At 40.6% G+C, this 17,871-nt stretch overlaps 7 protein-coding genes across 7 annotated transcripts; 3 read left to right on the forward strand and 4 right to left on the reverse strand.

Moving 5' to 3' along the window:
* Positions 1–83: 83 nt before the first annotated feature.
* BCR41DRAFT_377018 (SAC3/GANP/Nin1/mts3/eIF-3 p25 family-domain-containing protein) lies at positions 84–2,010 on the reverse strand (the record flags this gene model as incomplete). Its single annotated transcript, XM_022027080.1, has 7 exons — positions 84–318; positions 442–649; positions 759–957; positions 1,060–1,194; positions 1,317–1,548; positions 1,647–1,664; positions 1,772–2,010. 7 exons carry the CDS (start codon positions 2,008–2,010, stop codon positions 84–86), a joined length of 1,266 nt encoding a protein of 421 aa, XP_021883851.1.
* Positions 2,011–3,812: 1,802 nt separating this feature from the next.
* Positions 3,813–5,794, forward strand: BCR41DRAFT_348656 (hypothetical protein). Its single transcript, XM_022023332.1, has 5 exons — positions 3,813–4,326; positions 4,404–4,729; positions 4,823–5,014; positions 5,168–5,260; positions 5,395–5,794. Exons 1-5 carry the CDS (start codon positions 3,832–3,834, stop codon positions 5,684–5,686), a joined length of 1,398 nt encoding a protein of 465 aa, XP_021883852.1. The 5' UTR covers positions 3,813–3,831; the 3' UTR covers positions 5,687–5,794.
* A 36-nt stretch (positions 5,795–5,830) lies between these two features.
* On the forward strand, positions 5,831–7,272 carry BCR41DRAFT_319497 (ubiE/COQ5 methyltransferase family-domain-containing protein). The gene is made up of 4 exons (XM_022021354.1): positions 5,831–6,128; positions 6,233–6,382; positions 6,520–6,657; positions 6,763–7,272. The coding sequence occupies exons 1-4, from the start codon at positions 5,903–5,905 to the stop codon at positions 7,185–7,187; spliced, it is 939 nt and encodes a 312-aa protein (XP_021883853.1). The 5' UTR covers positions 5,831–5,902; the 3' UTR covers positions 7,188–7,272.
* Positions 7,269–9,395, reverse strand: BCR41DRAFT_348659 (P-loop containing nucleoside triphosphate hydrolase protein). Its single transcript, XM_022023333.1, has 5 exons — positions 9,198–9,395; positions 8,976–9,055; positions 8,495–8,811; positions 8,034–8,354; positions 7,269–7,936 (listed from the first exon to the last, which is right to left on the reverse strand). Exons 1-5 carry the CDS (start codon positions 9,226–9,228, stop codon positions 7,378–7,380), a joined length of 1,308 nt encoding a protein of 435 aa, XP_021883854.1. The 5' UTR covers positions 9,229–9,395; the 3' UTR covers positions 7,269–7,377.
* A 1,982-nt stretch (positions 9,396–11,377) lies between these two features.
* Positions 11,378–13,341, reverse strand: BCR41DRAFT_348660 (major facilitator superfamily domain-containing protein). Its single transcript, XM_022023335.1, has one exon. The coding sequence runs from the start codon at positions 13,134–13,136 to the stop codon at positions 11,550–11,552; it is 1,587 nt and encodes a 528-aa protein (XP_021883855.1). The 5' UTR covers positions 13,137–13,341; the 3' UTR covers positions 11,378–11,549.
* Positions 13,342–15,589: 2,248 nt separating this feature from the next.
* On the forward strand, positions 15,590–15,826 carry BCR41DRAFT_348661 (hypothetical protein). Its single transcript, XM_022023336.1, has one exon. It carries the CDS (start codon positions 15,598–15,600, stop codon positions 15,760–15,762), a length of 165 nt encoding a protein of 54 aa, XP_021883856.1. The 5' UTR covers positions 15,590–15,597; the 3' UTR covers positions 15,763–15,826.
* A 505-nt stretch (positions 15,827–16,331) lies between these two features.
* Positions 16,332–17,452, reverse strand: BCR41DRAFT_393840 (hypothetical protein; the record flags this gene model as incomplete). The annotated part of the gene is made up of 3 exons (XM_022028593.1): positions 16,332–16,738; positions 16,841–16,978; positions 17,395–17,452. The coding sequence occupies 3 exons, from the start codon at positions 17,450–17,452 to the stop codon at positions 16,332–16,334; spliced, it is 603 nt and encodes a 200-aa protein (XP_021883857.1).
* Between the last annotated feature and the right edge of the window lie 419 nt (positions 17,453–17,871).

A 17,871-nucleotide genomic window follows, 5' to 3' on the forward strand; every position in this document is an offset into this window, starting at 1 on the left:
TAAATGAGATGAAAAAAAATACTAGAAAAGAAAAGAAAAGAAAAGCGTTAGCGTTGGTTATCCTGTTTTTGCTTGTTGTGTCCTTAGATTTGTCCCTTGAGATCAACAGTCTGATATCTCTTTTTGGCTTCGTTTAAATAGGGAATAGCGCTCTTGGTATCCAGATACAAGTAACTTCCCTTGCCCGTTGTTGAATCTGCTTCCTTCTTCGTCAACAAATGATTGACACGAATAGATTTCAAGAACTCTAAGCATTCTTCTGCTGTATCATATCCCAAAGTTGATGTCAAAAAATCTAACTGTACACCTGGTCGATATCTATTCAAAAAAGATTAAAATAAATAAAGTTAATTGTCTACAGCAAATAGTCAATTACATCTATTAGAATGAGGCTGCAGAAAAAAAAAAAAAAAAAAAAAAAAAAAAAAAAGGACTACTTACGCTACTGCAATCCGCGCCATGGCTTGAACCCTCTCCCTGTCGACAAATTGGTCGATGAGGAAAGGTCCCATATTCGGCGCAGTCCGGTATAACTTGAAGAAAGCATGGTAATTGGATGATGATAACGCTGTACGAACTTCAAGAGCATGCTTTACTGCAGGATCTTGCTTTTGTGCAGGAGTCAATGATCGCATAACAGCAATGATATCTACAGTAGTGCAAGGAGAAGTAAAAAAATAAATAAATTTGTCAATACCCAGTTGTATTTTTATACCAACGGTCGAGAGAACTAGAAAATAATAAGATTATGCGCTTACCTGAAGGGTTACGGGTATGGAGCTGGTATAGGATCCTGTACGCTGTAAACTCCATCACATTACCAGGCAGATTTTCCTCATATAATTGTTTCAGTTGTGTTTGGCACTGATTGAATTCTCCAAGATCACCTTTCTCTAAAGCAATTCGGGCGTGAATTTCATACACAGCCACTGTAAATTCATTTTTAATCCGTTGAACCTAAAAAAAAAAAAGCAGAACAGAGAAATCAACATCTGAAATGAACCAGTATCAATAATCTAAACCAATATAATCATCTAAATTTGAATTGTAAAGGCTTACCGTTAAATCTTGACGTACTGACTTGAACTGATCACAGATATATGCATAGTTTCCATCATTATGCCACTTCTTCTTCAATAATTCCAAAGTTTCACGAAGGACGTGCAATGGACGCACTGTTGATGGATCTGGTGCCTGCAAAAAAATAAAAATAAAAAAAAAGGCAGGCATTGTATCAGATATCTTTCAGAGCAACATATCCATGTATATATCTATAGAGTCAATAATACTAACTATACTCTTCTAATAGGACATACCTCAGTTAAACGAAGATACCTCTTTTCCAGATTTGTCGAGGTGCCAACGATCGTATGCTTGTCAAAATCAATAACATCTTTATTGACCGGCAGAGCATACGACACATACTGGCTTCGTGAGGCATTTTTATGTGCAAGAGCTTCCGACTCGAAACGTCGGGCACGCTTTTCACGCCGCGCAAGTTCAGATGCCTTCACTGTCCCTCGCTCTGGAGATTCCGATGTTCGTCGACTAGATGAGTATTCGATGAAAACCATCAAAAAGATAAATAAATAAAAGTTGATCCAAAAACAAAAGAAAGAATTTTTGAATGAGGACAAAAAACGTACTTTTTTCTATGGTATTTCCTAGTAATGGATGGAGAGAAAAAAAAAAAAAAAAAAAAAAAAGATACAAGTTAATTAATGAGATTAATCAAACCTTCTGACCGCAAAAAAGGAAAAAAAAAAGATACCTTGGGATTTCCATATTGTCCCAGTCGATATCAAACAACCTTCCTTCCGCATGATATCGTGCGACCATTATTTTCAATTCCTCTTGTGCAGCATCTTGCTCTTCTTCTGAAACCGTATTAAAAAAACGAACAACATAATTTTTGAGTGATTGAGGCCAATTTTCTTTTGATAATGATGAGGATGAGGATGCTGTCGGCGTAGATGGTGTTGATGCTGATGGTGATGACGATTTTGACATCTCTTGGTCCTTGCTTTGCAAAACATTAGTTGGTAAAGGTGTTACTTTTTTTGATTTCACTGAAAGGTAAGCAGGTTCTAAAAGAGCAATAAAAAAAAAGGAATTAGAAGATATTTATAATGAACCACCGCACACTGCTAGAATTTCTAGAATTGTAAAGTTCAAGTGTTACCTTCCAACTTGCTCTTAACCTTTCCCCTAGAAATAAAAAATAAAAATAAAAATAAAAAAAAAATTAATTGACATGGGAGAAATAGATACATTGCGCTCAACTTTTTTTTTTTTTTTTTTTTTTTTTAGCAAACAAAAAACTTCATCCACGTTATATAGCATACATATTGTCACTGATAGTAATTTCGCCCACTTTCTGACGAAGATGGGTCTGCTGCTGTTCTTCTTGAATTCGCTTCCGCTTTTCTTCAGCTTCAATATGTTTCCGTTTTTGAAATGCCTGATTATCAAATGTAGACTTTGCTTGCTGTGCTTGGGAAGAGATATGATTTCCTTGATAGCTAGAGTGATCAGAGGTACTGGAAGATTGATAATAAGCTGCTGTTGATGACGACATATTCGGCTGGCTTGAGCTATATGAAGATGAATAAGGAGGCTGCTGATAAGAATATGGAGGGTATTGGGTTAGTGAAGCGCTGCCAGAGGCTGAAGGATGTGCTACTGGCTGTACTTGATAGGCTGAATAAGCATATGAAGAGGGCGCTTGAGTGCCTGGTGGGGCAACAGCTCCCGATACTGTTACTGATGGTGGATACGAATACGCTTGTTGAGTATAGTAGTCTTGATACGACTGAGCCTGATTATCAGGCGTATGAGCTGCGGTTGTACCCGGAACACCTGTGGAAGGTGGAACTGAATAGCCGTACTGTGCGTAGTAAGCGGCGTAATGCTGAGCGTATTGCTCAGGGGTTAGTGCTTGAGATGACTGCTGACCAGGCGGGGGCTGTTGTGAGTACTGTTGATAATACGCAGAGTAATCTGCTGCAGCACCAGCACTTGATGTTCCTGGTGCTGCTGTTCCGGGTGGCTGATACCCTGGGTTTGCTGCTAACCTGTTGCGCAATAGTTAATCAATTAAGAAAAACATGAGCACGCAATTCATATTTGTGCCAAAGCATTTCAGTTGTTCAGATGTATAGCGTATCTGTTCACAACTTACCAGGCTTGGTATTGTTGAGCGTATTGCTGGTACTGCTCCGCATAGAGTGCAGCCTGATCAGCTGATGAGACAGGAGGAGTTGGGGTCGCCAGGATGGATAAACTCACAAGGAAAAATAATAGAGAAAACAATCAGGCTAAAAAACACACACACACAAAAAAAAACCTGACCAACGATCGAGAAAAAAAAAAAAAAAAAAAAAAAAAAAAAAAACAATCCAATACACAACTACAAAAAAAAAAAAAGAAGAAGGAAAGGAGGGAAGGGATCAAGAATAGAGAGAGCAAAGAGAGTAGAGAGGTTAGTGCTGAGCGCTGAGTGCTGAGTGCTGAGTGCTGAACGCTGGGTGATGGAAGATGGACTTTATAGAAAAAAAAAGAGATGTTGTGTTCATAAGCCTGTACCATGAATTAGAGGGCATGTGACTAAAACTCTCTTCCAGGCACATGTCCAGTGTATTCTTGGCGCGTATTCATAGTTGGTTCCTTTGAAGGCTATTTTGATTGCAGGTTCACTATACTCCTCGCCAATTGGTGGGCAATCATTCTGATTCTGTGGCTTTTTTTCGGATTTTTTTTCAAATGCTTTTTTTTTTTTTTTTTTTTTAATGTCTCTCCTCCACTCAATATCCCAAGGACAGTTACGCTGACATGGCCACTTCTCTACACTGCAAACGATCTCTTGCAAGGAATAGCAGCTTTCTGTGCACATGGATAAGGCCGCCCTGCAAAAACCCGTTCCTTGGGTTATTGTCTATTTCCCGTACAGCAACAACTACAACAAAGAAAAAGAGACCTCATACTTTCGATTCTACCAGCCACAGAAACAGAGCTATTCCTGTCAACTCTCAGTTTGATCGGGTTGCTGTTACTGCTGCTAATAACTTCAATGCTTCCAATGCCTACGCTGACAAAGCTATTCTGCCGACTCGGGATTGGGATAAAAAAAACCTCATTGGACTTTCTTTAACTCAACTCCAGGATGAATTGAAAGTAGTACCAGGAGTCAAGTCATATACTGCTTCACAGATCTGGCGGTTTTTATATCAGCGAGGCGTATTGACTATCGACGAGATGCTCAATATCCCCAAGGAGGTGAAAGAGGTCTTGAAAATGAAATACACTATTGACTATGGACGGATCGTGGTATGCATAAAAACCGCTTTTTTTTAAATAATCCATGAAAAGCAAAATTGTATACTAAGTCGACTTTTTTTTGTCAGTCCGACCATGTCTCACCTAATGATGGAACCAGAAAGCTTTTGATAGGGTTCCAGGATCTTAAGACCAAGGTTGAATCCGTTTTCATCCCCATGAATGGCCCACGAGGCACCCAATGCATCAGCAGTCAGGTCGGCTGCTCTTTAGCTTGCACATTTTGTCATACAGGGACTCAGAAACTGTTGAGAAATTTGACGGCGGGTGAAATTGTTGGACAATATATGATTCCCGCCAAGGATTATGGTGATCTACCGCTGCTCAAGAACTCTCAGCGCAAAGTCAACAACATTGTTTTCATGGGTCAGGGAGAGCCATTCTACAATTGGAGGTAAAAAAAAAAAAATAAATAAATAAAAAAATGTAGGCAAGACAGGAACCTATCTGATCTTTGAAACCATGTCTGGACAAAAAAAAAATATAGAAATGTCAAGCAAGCAATTGAGATTCTTACTGATAAAGATGGGATTGGTTTACCAAAAAGCAAGATCACAGTCTCAACTTCTGGTGTCGCTCCAGGAATAGCCAAGTTGGCGGAGTTGGGTGGTATTGGTCTTGCTATCTCATTACATGCCACAAATGATCGCCTTCGAGATGAGATTGTCCCTATCAATAAGTAATGTCCAATAATGGAACCGCTTTTGTCCAAATGCTGAAAGACACAATGCATCAAGTTTAAAGGAGTTGCGGGATTCTAATACCACATGACTGGCTAAAGAAAGTGTTGTACTCTTTTTATTTTTCTTACATTGTGAACTACATATATTAGAACCTTTCCGATCCGTGTTTTAATGAAAGCCTGTGCAGAGTATGCAGAAGCGATGAAGAGCTGCAATCGTGACAGCCAAAGGATTACTTTTGAGTACTTATGCTATACTTTTTGTCCCTATTTCCTTCACTTCTTTGATTTGGAATCAATCGATGATTCATACTCTTGCCCTAAAAAAAAGAAAAAGACGTCAGCTTACAGGTCTAATTCCACTTTCGTTTCCATAGATATGTCATGCTCAAGGATGTAAACGACAGTTTCCAAGAAGCTAGAGCGCTGGCAGACTTGCTAAGAGATATCCCTTCTCATGTCAATTTAATCCCATTCAATCCATGGCCGGGTAGTCATTATGTTAGCTCTCCTCGAGATCATATCGTTGGATTCTCTAGGATCGTTGAGAGCCTAGGCGTACCAACTACGATTCGCTGGCCTCGCGGCTTGGATATTATGGGGGCCTGTGGACAGTTGCGTACAAGCCATGAACAGAAAGAAAGCAGGAAGATAGCAGTAACCCTTTGATCATTTATTTTTACATTTGTATCATCTGCACTTATCCCAGTCATTATCATTATATTTATATGAAGCAACCGTATAAAAAAAAAATGCATTCAGATGTGGCTTGCCCGGAAAGACATTTCAATCCGATTGCACAGCAACCATTTTGTTTTTCAAAGAGCTTCCTTCCTGTGCGTTTCACTTTTCTTCTCTCATTCTCAAAAAAAGAACACATTTGTCATGGCAAGCAGGTCAACATTACAACGGTTCTGGCCAAAACGCACGCTTACCTTACTGCGGACACCCGTCAGGACTGCTGCTTTTTCAACAGTGACCAAAATCCTTCACCAGCACCAGGCGCCCCGTCCCACCACTACTTCAGCCACAACTGGTTCTGACAACTTGGGCGAACCAGAAACCCATTTTGGATTTAAGAATGTCCCTGAAAATATGAAGGAAACTCTAGGTATGGACACTAGAAGGAGAAAGTTCCTCATGGCATTTACAGCGCTTGGATCTGGACCCTGAATATTTAAATTTGATAAATAATAAAAAGATAATTCAAATTAGTTAGGCAGGTATTTGCCAATGTCGCCACTAAATACGACGTGATGAATGACGTTATGAGTGGGGGAGTGCATCGTCTCTGGAAGGACCACTTCATGCGTACCTTGGCCCCAACTCCCGGGACCAAGCTTCTGGATGTTGCTGGTGGCACAGGTACTTTATTATTATTATTATTATTATTATTATTATTACTATTTTGTTCTTATTGCTATCATTATTATATATGGGCTACCAAGAAAAAAAACACCAGATTAGCTTTAATATTGATGTTGGTTTTGACTTCTCGCTAGGTGATATTGCTATGCGTTTCTTGGATTACTGCAAGGAAACTCATGGCGATGGTACTGCTCAGGTCACAGTCTTTGATATCAACCCCAACATGTTGGAAGTCGGAAAGGAACGCTTTTCCAAGACACCATACCACAATAGTATGTCTCGAGCCAAGTCAAGATAAAAAAAAAAATAAGATCTCTATTTTTTAGCATTTGTTCTGACTTTTTTTTTTTTTTCTTCTTCTTTATGCTTGTGATCAGCTTCACAGGTCTCCTTCATGGAGGGCAATGCTGAGAACCTGGAACATATTCCTGATAATTCTATGGATGCCTACACTATTGCTTTTGGTATCCGTAATTGCACACATGTGGATCGTGTTCTTAAGGAGGCTTACAGAGTTTTAAAGCCTGGCGGACGTTTCATGTGTCTTGAGTTTAGCAAGGTCGAAAACCCGGTCATATCCAAGGTCTATGATGTGTTTTCCTTTGAAGTCATCCCAACCATGGGTCATATCGTTGCAAATGACAGAGATTCTTACAAGTACTTGGTCGAGTCTATCCGCAAATTTCCTCCTCAGAAACAGTTTGCAAAGATGATCAAGGATGCTGGATTTACTGTTATGGGTCAAGGATACGAGGATTTGACTTTTGGCGTCGCTGCCATCCACTCTGGATTTAAATTGTAAAAGTGCTTAAAAAAGTAGAAAAAGGAAGGCAGCTATAGCTCATTTCGTGATTTCATAAAGTCTAAAAGTATTTTAAACCATCGCGTTTTAGACAACAGAGCAAATTTTTCGTTTCTTCTATTACAAACTGAAAGATGAGAACTACAACCGCTATCGAAAAAAAAAGGAGAATCGTCTTGGTTTCTTCTTTTTAGTTGTAAGTCATGTACTTGGGTGTACTGCTGAACTTTGCATACGACTTGATAACCTTGTTCACTGCCTCCAAAAAGTCCTTCTCGGTCGCTACCTTTCTCCTTGCTCTGATTGCAAACATGCCTGCCTCTGTGCACACGGATCTCAACTCTGCTCCTGTGCTGTTGGGACACAGTCTTGCAATTAGCTCGTATCGAATGTCCCGCTCTACACTCATCGATCGAGCATGGATCTTGAGAATATGTGCACGTCCTTCTAAATCTGGCAATGCGAATTCAACCTTACGATCCAGACGTCCAGGACGCATCAGAGCTGGGTCCAGAGTATCAGGTCGGTTCGTGGCCATCAGAACCTTGATATTGCCTCTAGAATCAAATCCATCCAATTGATTGATCAATTCCAACATGGTACGTTGGACTTCATTGTCGCCTCCTGCACCATCATCAAATCGAGCACCTCCGATCGCATCAACTTCATCAAAGAAGATGATACAAGCCTTTTTGGTCTTGGCCATCTCAAACAGTTCACGAACCATACGCGCTCCTTCTCCAATATATCTATTGTTAGACAAACAAAAAATTATAATTACTGTCAGTTTATTTCTCTATGAATAATAAACGATGCATTCCATTAGAAGGTGAGTAAACTACTTACTTTTGTACCAATTCAGAACCAATGACACGGATAAAGGTAGCATCTGTACGATTGGCAGCAGCACGGGCACACAGAGTTTTTCCAGTTCCGGGGGGTCCATAAAGCAAAACTCCTTTTGGAGGATCAATCCCCAAGTTAACAAATCGCTCGGGCTGCAAAAGAGGAAGCTCAACGACCTCTCTCAGTTTCTCGATCTGCTCTTTGCATCCCCCAACATCACTGTATGTCACATCAGGCTTTTCCTCGACCTGCATCATTGTCACTGAGGCATCAATCTTGGGTGGTAACGGAATCTGGATATGATACTTTTGACGATCAACTCTACAATTGGGAAGAAAAAAAGGAAAGATAGCAATGTTAAATCAAGACACCTTTCTCTAATTTACATATATATAAATGAGCAGGCTCCATGGAGGGAAAAATTCGCTGATGACTTGGGAATTGCTAAAAACTTAACATACCCGACACGAATACCCTCATCAATATCTGTGGGCGAAACCTTCTCACCCAATCCGACCACAAATTTGGCGATCTGCTTGACATTAATCACATATTTAGCGGGTTCGTCTCCTGTTGCCTGAATGATCTTTGTGCAACGCGCTACCTGCAAGGGTTGTTCCTCTCCCATACGCTGCTTATCTGCAGGAATGTCCCACAAACTAGGTGGTGCCAATCCTGTGTCCGACTCCTTGACGCCCATCTTGTCATTCACACGCTTCTGTGCATCCTTGATGTCGTTCTCTAATTTCTTTAGATCCTTGGCATAAGGTCCTTGACCCTATAAAATATATCAAAGGTGGGAGATCATAAATTATTTTTCCTCATCCTTACGTTCCTTCTTCTTCCTCAAGTGCCTTTTATGAGTTTTCTGGTTGTTGCTCTTTGAAGTATCTTTGGTCTGGCTTATCATCATAGATTAAAATAAAAGAGAAAAAAGCTTACGTAGGTTTTGAGAAGTGCAATATCGCCTTCATCTAGAGCCACAATATTTTCTATCTCCTTGTCATCAACAGGCTTATCATCTAACATATAAGTAAATCAAGTAATATTGAAGGATGGAGGAAACATCATAATCTTTAGCATGTATTGTTGAGGCTCCTCCTACTCGAATAATATTGTACGCGTCACCATAATTTTTTAAGTCATTGTTTATATGAGCCTTACATTTCTCCCAGTTTGCCTTTGGTGGTGCCATGGTTGCAAGTTGTAAGTGTTTATATCTTGAGAAGAGGTCCTGTAGTCTTTATTGCTGCTTAAAGTATCGATAAATACAATAGATGAGAAATGAGAATGAAAAATTTGTAAGGTTGCTGTGAATGAGTGAAATGTTGAGAAAATGCTGCTTGTAGACAGAAAGGACGCGCACACTCTCTTCTCTTTCTTGCGGGTTGGTTTTATCACGTGATGCTTGCGTCATGGAATCCTTCAAAAAGAGATGTCAGCTGATTTGTTGCTGCCTAGTGGCTAAAGCTTCCTTCCGTTTTCTCTTGGGCAGAAAGGTACCGGCCTAAGTATGGAACAGGTTAATTTTCCTTTGTAACGCAGTCTTTGCATCGTTAAAAAAATGCAATCGTCCCACAGTACCATAGATTAGAGGAATTGTTTATGCGATGCACATCACTACCAAGTAAACCATTAAAACCAAAAAAAAAAAAAAAAAAAAAAAGACCGATCATTGTCCGCAAGGGACCGTAAGGGCTAAAAGACAAGGCCAGAATGATATCCCTAGATGGTATAACCAATTATACCATAGACATTCGCCGAGCTAACTTTGATCCTGAGGAATATCGCGGATCTGGGTATGCCTTGGCAGGCTCTATTCGAATAGATAGGTTCCGCGCCCAATTGTCGGCCTACAAACTTAAGTAATTGCAATGTGTTCGGTACAAGAGGTTGCTAGAGAATAAAACTGCCCGATTAATCTACTTCCACCCTTGGTGGCCTCGATCGCTATTTGACAGAGATTCGGAATGTCAAGTCTAAGGATGATGTTACCACAAGATATCAAATTTTAGGCCTCGATCTTGGACAAGCTTGCGTAGTTGGAGCCAGCGCACTACTTCCTGTAGTTGACAAAAGCAGGGATGACAAGGGAGACCCTCCATCCGTATGACTAGTCTTCCACAATCTGTCAGTGAAGCAAAAGACAGTATACTAGTCTACACTCAAGTTTCAACGTTAGCTAGCATATAGAAAAGATGCCGTTCCTTCTGGTACAAAATCGGTCTGCGATACCGAGAATAGTCTACTAGCAGTCCGAGGAGATGGTTGCAATATTGATAAATATTATGAGCAGTTTGAGAAAACAAAAGAATTACTTTCCGAATTCTATGATGGAGACAAAAATATAGTGAAGAGACTTCAATGGAACGCTAGGAAAGCTCGTGATACGGAGTTTAAGAAAATCACCAACTGTCTGCGCAAGTCAATTGAGAGATCTATTGGAGAAAGGCGCGATGTTGCCAAGGCGGTTATTGGAATTGGACTCGGCCAATTCTCCTCAAACATGAAGCTGTCTTCTTTCTATAGGACATTTCTTTCGTATTTCGTGCAGAAGATACACATTGCGTTCGACCCCGTTTTTAATATATCTTAATTACATCAATTATACCAAACTGACTTTTTTATAAACGATATTGTAAACGCTCGAAGTTTAGATTACAAAGTCGTCAGTGTCAACGAATATTATACTTCCAAGAAATGTCCGGTTTGCAAGGATTTCGTCGGCAGGTTATATTGCAAAACCTGTGGAGCATTCATGCATCGCGACGTTATGGCAGGATACAACATTTGCAACGTCGTTCGTGGTCACCTTCTCCATCAACAACGACCTGCGTATCTCCAGCCAGTAGACAAACACAGAGGATATCCTTGGATGGAACCGACCACGTTTGCATGTAAGCGAGCCACTACGACAAAATCAAAATAGTTCACATTTGTGTTGCAAACACATCAGAAGTTTTGAACCGCACTTCTTGCTGACGCAATTCAGCCAAGAGTGTGCTGTACTCAATGATGAAATGAACCAGACTTTATCCTCTAAGCATTGGAGCATCTCCCGAAGACCCCTCGGGAGTCGGAGAAAAACCCTGATAGCCGTACTCTATTAGTTCTAACTTCTGATCATTCATTATGTCGCTATCCTTAGTATATAAATAAATAAAAAAGAATAGAAAAAAGCGGTTCATAGAATCATGGCTAGAAGACATCGCATCCTGATAATTAATTCTGATTATGAAGCTTGGTGCGCTATGACTATATTCCCAAAGAACTTCATTGCATTGAACAGGGATATTGACACCAGATATTTTTTTTTTTTTTTTTTTTTTTTTTTGATAACAATAACCTCAGTAGAGCTTAGTTTGTTCTGGTTTTTTTCTTCTTTTAATTGAGTTATATATATTACAATGAGATGAATAATGCCTAAACTATTGTATGAATTAAATAGAAAAGAGTGGTATGTGTACAAGTTTCTGACTGATTGTTTGTTTTGAAGTCTTCTCTCTTTTAGGGTGCTTAAGCAGTGGCAGCTCTCTTGGTGCCGCGCTCTTCAATTTCCTCGAGCGACATACCCTTAGTCTCGGGAATGAGGAAGGTACACAAGAAACCAAGAGCCATGACACCGGCAAAGATTCCAAGCAATTGAGGCAAGAAGGCGTGCTCACCGGGGGCTCCACCGATCTCTGCAACCTTATTGAAAAGGAAAGTAGCCAAGATAGCACCAAGCTTGCCAGCGGCAGCGGAGATACCGTGGGCAGTGGCGCGAACGCGGGTAGGGAAGACCTCACCAGGAACGACAAAAGTGGTGGTGTTGGGTCCAAAGTTAAAGAAGAACTGTGCCAAGGTGAAGACAGCAACGAAAAGAGGTACAATTGTCTTCAGCTTGTGGAATGCAACAGACAAGATGATGAAAAGGATTGTCAACATGCCAAAACCCATGAATTGGATACGTTTGCGGCCCATCTTCTCAATCAAGAACACAGTGAACCAGTAACCGGGAACAAAACCGAGGAGAGAGACAGTCAAGTTGCCAAGAGTGGTTCTCCAGAGGTTGTCATAGACCGTACCATCGCCGACGAAACCCATGGCGTTCAGGACATAGGACTGATTGAGAGAGATACCGTAGAAGGCGATATCGAGCAAAAACCAAGTAGAAGAGGTACCGATCAACACCTTAAGGTTTTCCCAAGCAGAGAAATACTCGATGAAGTCACGGCCGTGGTTACGCTTAGCCTTGGCGTCAGCAATGGCAGTTTGTTGAGCAATGACCTCAGTAGCAGAGATAGTGTTGTTCTCAAGAGCTACATTAGCAGTGGCACGATTAATAGCCTGGTTGGCCTTCTCAACATCGTTCTCAACGTCCATGGCGTAACGAGGAGATTCGGGCATGGTCATGCGGAGGTAGATGGTGGAAACAGCAGGGATGCATCCGACACCGATACAGATACGCCAGACAATGTCAAGGTAATCAACATCCTCAATAATGTAAGACTTGAAGATAGCGAGGACAATAAGAGTGACGACAGAGGCCATCATGTTTCCAATGCCTTGCATGGAGAAAATGATAGACATAAGCTGACCACGGCGACCAGCAGAGGCCCACTCAGACGTGACAGTAGCAGACATGGGATAATCACCACCAATACCAATTCCAAGGATGAAACGCCAGAAGGTAAGGTATGAGATGACGGTGGCACCCTTGGCGTTTGAGCCGACCATAGCGCAGCAGAAAGTTCCGAGAATGATGATCATGAGCTCCAGACCATAGATCTTCTGACGACCGCAGGCATCACCGAGGTAACCAAAAACAAGTTGACCAACAAGGGTTCCGAAAGAGGCCATTCCTTTAAGAGCGCCTTCAATGCCAGTGGGAATGTGACCATTAGTCTCCTTGTAGTAGACGTAGCCCAACATGGGGACAATCAAGTTAATGATGAAAACATCATAGGCATCGGTGAAAAAGCCAGTTCCGGAGGTAATGAGGGTACGAATAGTGAACCAGTTCCAAGAGGACTGCTCTTCCAAGTTGGAAAGGCTGACTTTTGGCTGTGCGACGGACTGGTCAATGGAGCCAGCATCATCAGATTTTTCAACAGCGGACATTGTGATTTGATATGGAGGGAGTATAGGGAAAGTGTGAGAGTAAGGAAGAAAAGAGGTCTGCGAGTTTCTGTGCTTGCAGATGAGAAAGAAGAGAGGAAGAGAGGAAGAGAGGAAGAGAGGAAGAGTGAGAGAGAAGACTGGGTTGATGAGTGAGGCTAGAAAAAAAAGAAGAAAAAAAGTTGGCAACAGGACATATTTATACAATGATTTAGTCCCCTTGGACGCATTTTATCTCGATCCAAAAAGGAAGAGTGGTGTTCTATAATTGTATTGAAATGCTGTGGCTAGTGCCAGTGTCTGGCTTAAAAGGCAAGGATAAGTCAGCAAGCTGAGTATGAACAAGCAAACTTTTTTTTTTTTTTGGTGGTGTGTGTGTAGTACAACCAAATGTAGACAGTACATGAATGTTTATTTGTTTGTTTGGGTCAAGGAGCAAAAGAGAGAAAGCCCAATCGGATTGGTAGGGAGCACTGCTTCTGTCTGCGAACGAATCCTGCACGTGTAGCAATCATCAACCAATTGTTTTTGTTACCCATACCGCGTGCATCAATGTTGGTCAATTCTTTATTCTGGATCGACAATTAAAGTTTGGGAAGTGCATATTTGTGATGAAGGCCCTGTTCATCTTTTCCCAGACCTTTCCTAATGTTCCATTAACATTTTCTAAACGGGGATTATAGTGCATGCATCCTTTCTTATATCTACAGTATCTCGCACCCCCGTCTGTCTTGTCTTACTCTATCGTGTCCGCATGGATAAAAGGGTTCTTTCTGTTTGATCAAGTTCCGTTCATTCATACAAATCTGGCAATTCGATCTCATTTTTATTGATTAATTTAGACAAAAAAAGCCCATCCATCATCAAGATAAACTGTTTCTGATGCCTTTTCATCAGTATGGTTAGTGTTGCACATTTTCAATAAGCACATTGTTGCTTAGGATGCAAATGTCTGTACACTACCTCATGCAAGTTTGTAATGCTTTCTTTCTTTCTTTCTTTTTTTTTTTTTTTTTTTTTTTTTTTTTGAAAAGCATATATTTCTGCTGCTCTTCTTTTGTCGAGCTAATACATTTAGTAAAAGTGAAATTATAAAAAAAAAGTACCATTGATTCCTGTCTACATGTATTTGTAGTTTGGCATGGCCTGTACATGTACATGATAAAAAGCAACCCCTCTCTTATCGTCTTCTCCACTTCTCCATACAAATGTAGGGAGGAGCGGAAGAAGTGGGGTAAAGTTTAAGGAGTGAAAAAAAAGTTTGCCGTCAGTACTACTGTGCAACAGAGAGAGTAAACAATTTTAGTCCAGCTGGAACAGTACGATGATGTCAAATGTCATGTTTGTTCCTATTGGCGTCCTTTGTGAAGTTTATAGCCACCAAACTGTTCATCTTCCCACACGTGTGGGAACGACATGACAAATGATATCCTAACCAACAATCAACACATCAACAAACTTTGATAGATCAATCCGCATGTGCAGATGCATTTTGTTTAGAAGCGCTAGAAATGGACAAATTTTCCTTTTTTTATTTAAATTGTATGCATATTATGTTGAGCTAAGTATATTTGTCCGTTTTGTCGATTGACCAGAAGCTGAATCTGTTCTTTCCACACCAGATTCGGAAAAATCCTTTTTTTTAGATTCCAAATTTGATGATTTGCATACACATGTCAGAATGGGCAACAAGCTGTTCAAGATCACTGGTATATATATAAATATTGTTATTTTTATTGTTGGTTACTGGCGAGGCAATGACGCTGGACTATAGGAAGTTGGATTTGAGGGGTGGATTCAATCGTTCCTCACATGAATCTGAGGTTTATCCATGTTCGTACCCTGTTTAATCACTACCTCACTGAAAGCTAAATCCACCTGTAATGGTTCTTTTTTTTTGGCTTGATGCTAAAAAGCCTGTAATTGACTTGTCTGGCTATAAAAAAAAAAAAAAAAAGAAGTATCGAGTTCAAATGGTTGGCTCCTTATCCATAAACTGAACTGTAAAGTCCATTCCAAGAGGTGGAAGACGCAACCTGAATTATATATTAGTGAGTGGAGACCGATTCCGTAGTAACACCGCATCAAATGAAGAGCCCTAAATAGCAAAATTAGTTTAAGACACAGTCTGGCTGCCAAGAACACCACCAATCAGTTCTGAAATAGCACTATGCAGATCAGGACTGCTTAATTGTGTCAACCTGCTGAAGTTTCTCTTTCTGTAGAATGATGGAATAGGTGTTGCATAATGATCCTTATATACAAGGGCGAAAACGTAGACTGAGGATCTGTATCACTAGCATCATATCTACTCTTAAACAGCTGTGGCTTCGGCCCAACAGCCATAAAAGAAAGGCTATAGGTGTGTGACATTTGCAAGTATCTGAACATGAGGTTCCGTCGAGGAATGCACCTTCGTGAGTGGCTACAATGGAAGTAAGTATAAACATTATTGGCATTGTAGATGCGAACTGGCTTGCGAGAAGAATCTGTAATCCTATTGTCTCTTCCTTCACACAGACCGTGGTGTCAACATTTTCCAGATCAAGCCAGGACTGGGATGCTCATATGTCTTGCTCATTGTAGCAGTTCTAGGATCTGCATGACTTCTTCAGATCTGGTTAAGTAGTTTTTACCATGAAAGGCTTTACAAAAGGCTATAAGGCTCATCAGAACTCCACAACGTCTAACTGTCCATGCGTATGCTTTTCCTTGTGCTCTAAGCGTCGATGAGGAATCTTTACTGAGCTGTACAACTCGCTCAATGGCTTGCACCCCTCTGATACCTCCACGATTTCAGGATTCGATATGACAATCTGGGCTGCTATATGAAGGGCTCGAGTCACGTTTCGACCCTAATCAAGCGGTCTCGTCATTAGCCATTGGTGTAGAGAACCTCTATGGCCTCCATCGGATACGGAAGGCACACGTGAGGCTGAGAAAGGTTACATTATATCTTATTTCAGCCTTCTATTGCTCACTCACTCCTTCGACCTCACTTCTTCCCACCCATTACCATTTGTACATATTTCTTTTTCTCGTGGTGTAAGGAGTTGCCATTTCAAGCACTTAACTATCAATATATTCGTGTTTGTTTCAAAAGGTATCTGAAAAACTAGACTACTAACTTATAGACAGAAGATAAACAGCAGCAAGGATCTGCTCCCCTTATACTCGTGCAAAACATATCAGCTTCGCCTATATGAGTTGTGTCATTGTTGTCCAAATCAAAAGACTCACAACAAACTGAAGTCTTGGCCAACCATAGTTCTTACTACCAGTATTGGCGGTATTGAAGGCAGACAAATTTCTTGAGTTAGATGAATTAAGTGATGATGACAAAGCGGTTCCATTAAAAGTAGGAGCCAAAGGTGATAATTGCAGGACGCTGCCTAAGGAAGACTCAGAAGGAATTTTAGGACAGCCCTGTCCTTTGGCTAGCTTCTTCACATTCAGTGTTTTATATTCTTCAAGTAGGAAATCACAATATGTGGGGCGTCCACCCTCAGTGCAGGCATAGGGTGCATTGCCAAAAGCTCGTAGGGTGTATTCGCCTGCTGGCCAACTTTGAGGCACAAGCCAAGTAATGTTCTTATTTCGCTTGACTTTTCAGGGAAAAAAAAAAAGTGCCATTTCGTGTCAGAATGAAATATACTCATGGAGCAGTGCTTTTTGTTCAAGTCAATTATTTCTGTTATTTTGCCTACCATCCCACTCTTCACGTGTTGAATTATCAAGATTGTCAATGAGGACCTTATTTTGCGCACTGAGAACCTGAAGCTGGACGTAGCTCAAGATTGCCATGTCAGAATATTGGACTCTAAAACCCAGTTCTACGTTACAGCCTAAGTTGGAAAAAAAAAAAAAAATAAGATTGATTCAGTGTCTACAAAACATCAATCTTTCAATAAATCACTAAAGAGAAGTATAATAAAAGGGTTCATTGATCTGAGCAATACAGAATTCGTAATGAGAAAGGCTCTTTTAGCTCGTATATTGACTGTATTAGCCAACATGAAGATGCCGAGAGACAAGAGTGTAGCTTTCCAAAATACTACTCTACCTGCATAGGCCTCGCTGTTATTCGTGGGTTTTACCCAAAAAACTTGATCTGTTGATCGGTCCAGTTCACAAGCCCATATTAGAGAATGTAATAGCATCAGAAGTTAGGTTGAGAAGTATTACAAAGGCTACAAAGACTGGAAGCATGTAGAAACATTGCAGACAGATTAGGGGGGGGTTTTTTTCTCGAAAAAAATACCTGCAGACACGATATTTATCAGCGCAATGACGCCCAATGCAATCGCAAAGGACTTCATGATCTTAAACATTGGAAGCCGAGTGAAAAATCGTTTGTGAGTGCTGTGTTCCGGCCTGTTAGGGGCTTGAGATAGGGTGAAAAGCCTTAGTAGCAAATGGAGAATAAAGTATAGCTTGTGGCAGTTGCAGTGACACAGTTACTGTTGGTGAAGGTAATGATGCTATTGTTGAGCTTTTATTGTCGCGCGTCTAGCCTAATTTACGATAGTTTTTCTTATCGCCAATGCAGTATGTGTGCAGGACAACGTTGCTTGGACGTAAGGGGGATAATGTATAAAAGTGTAAAAGGCTATTGAAAGCAAAGGAAGTTTATGAAAAGAAATGAAAAAGATAATAAAGAAGACAAAATTGAAAAAAATCCAAGATATTTAAATGATTGGGAGCGGCAATCGAAAATAAATACGCCTAACTGAAATGA

Source organism: Lobosporangium transversale, assembly GCF_002105155.1.
Source record: "Lobosporangium transversale strain NRRL 3116 chromosome Unknown BCR41scaffold_8, whole genome shotgun sequence".
Taxonomy (NCBI): Eukaryota; Fungi; Mortierellomycota; class Mortierellomycetes; order Mortierellales; family Mortierellaceae; genus Lobosporangium; species Lobosporangium transversale.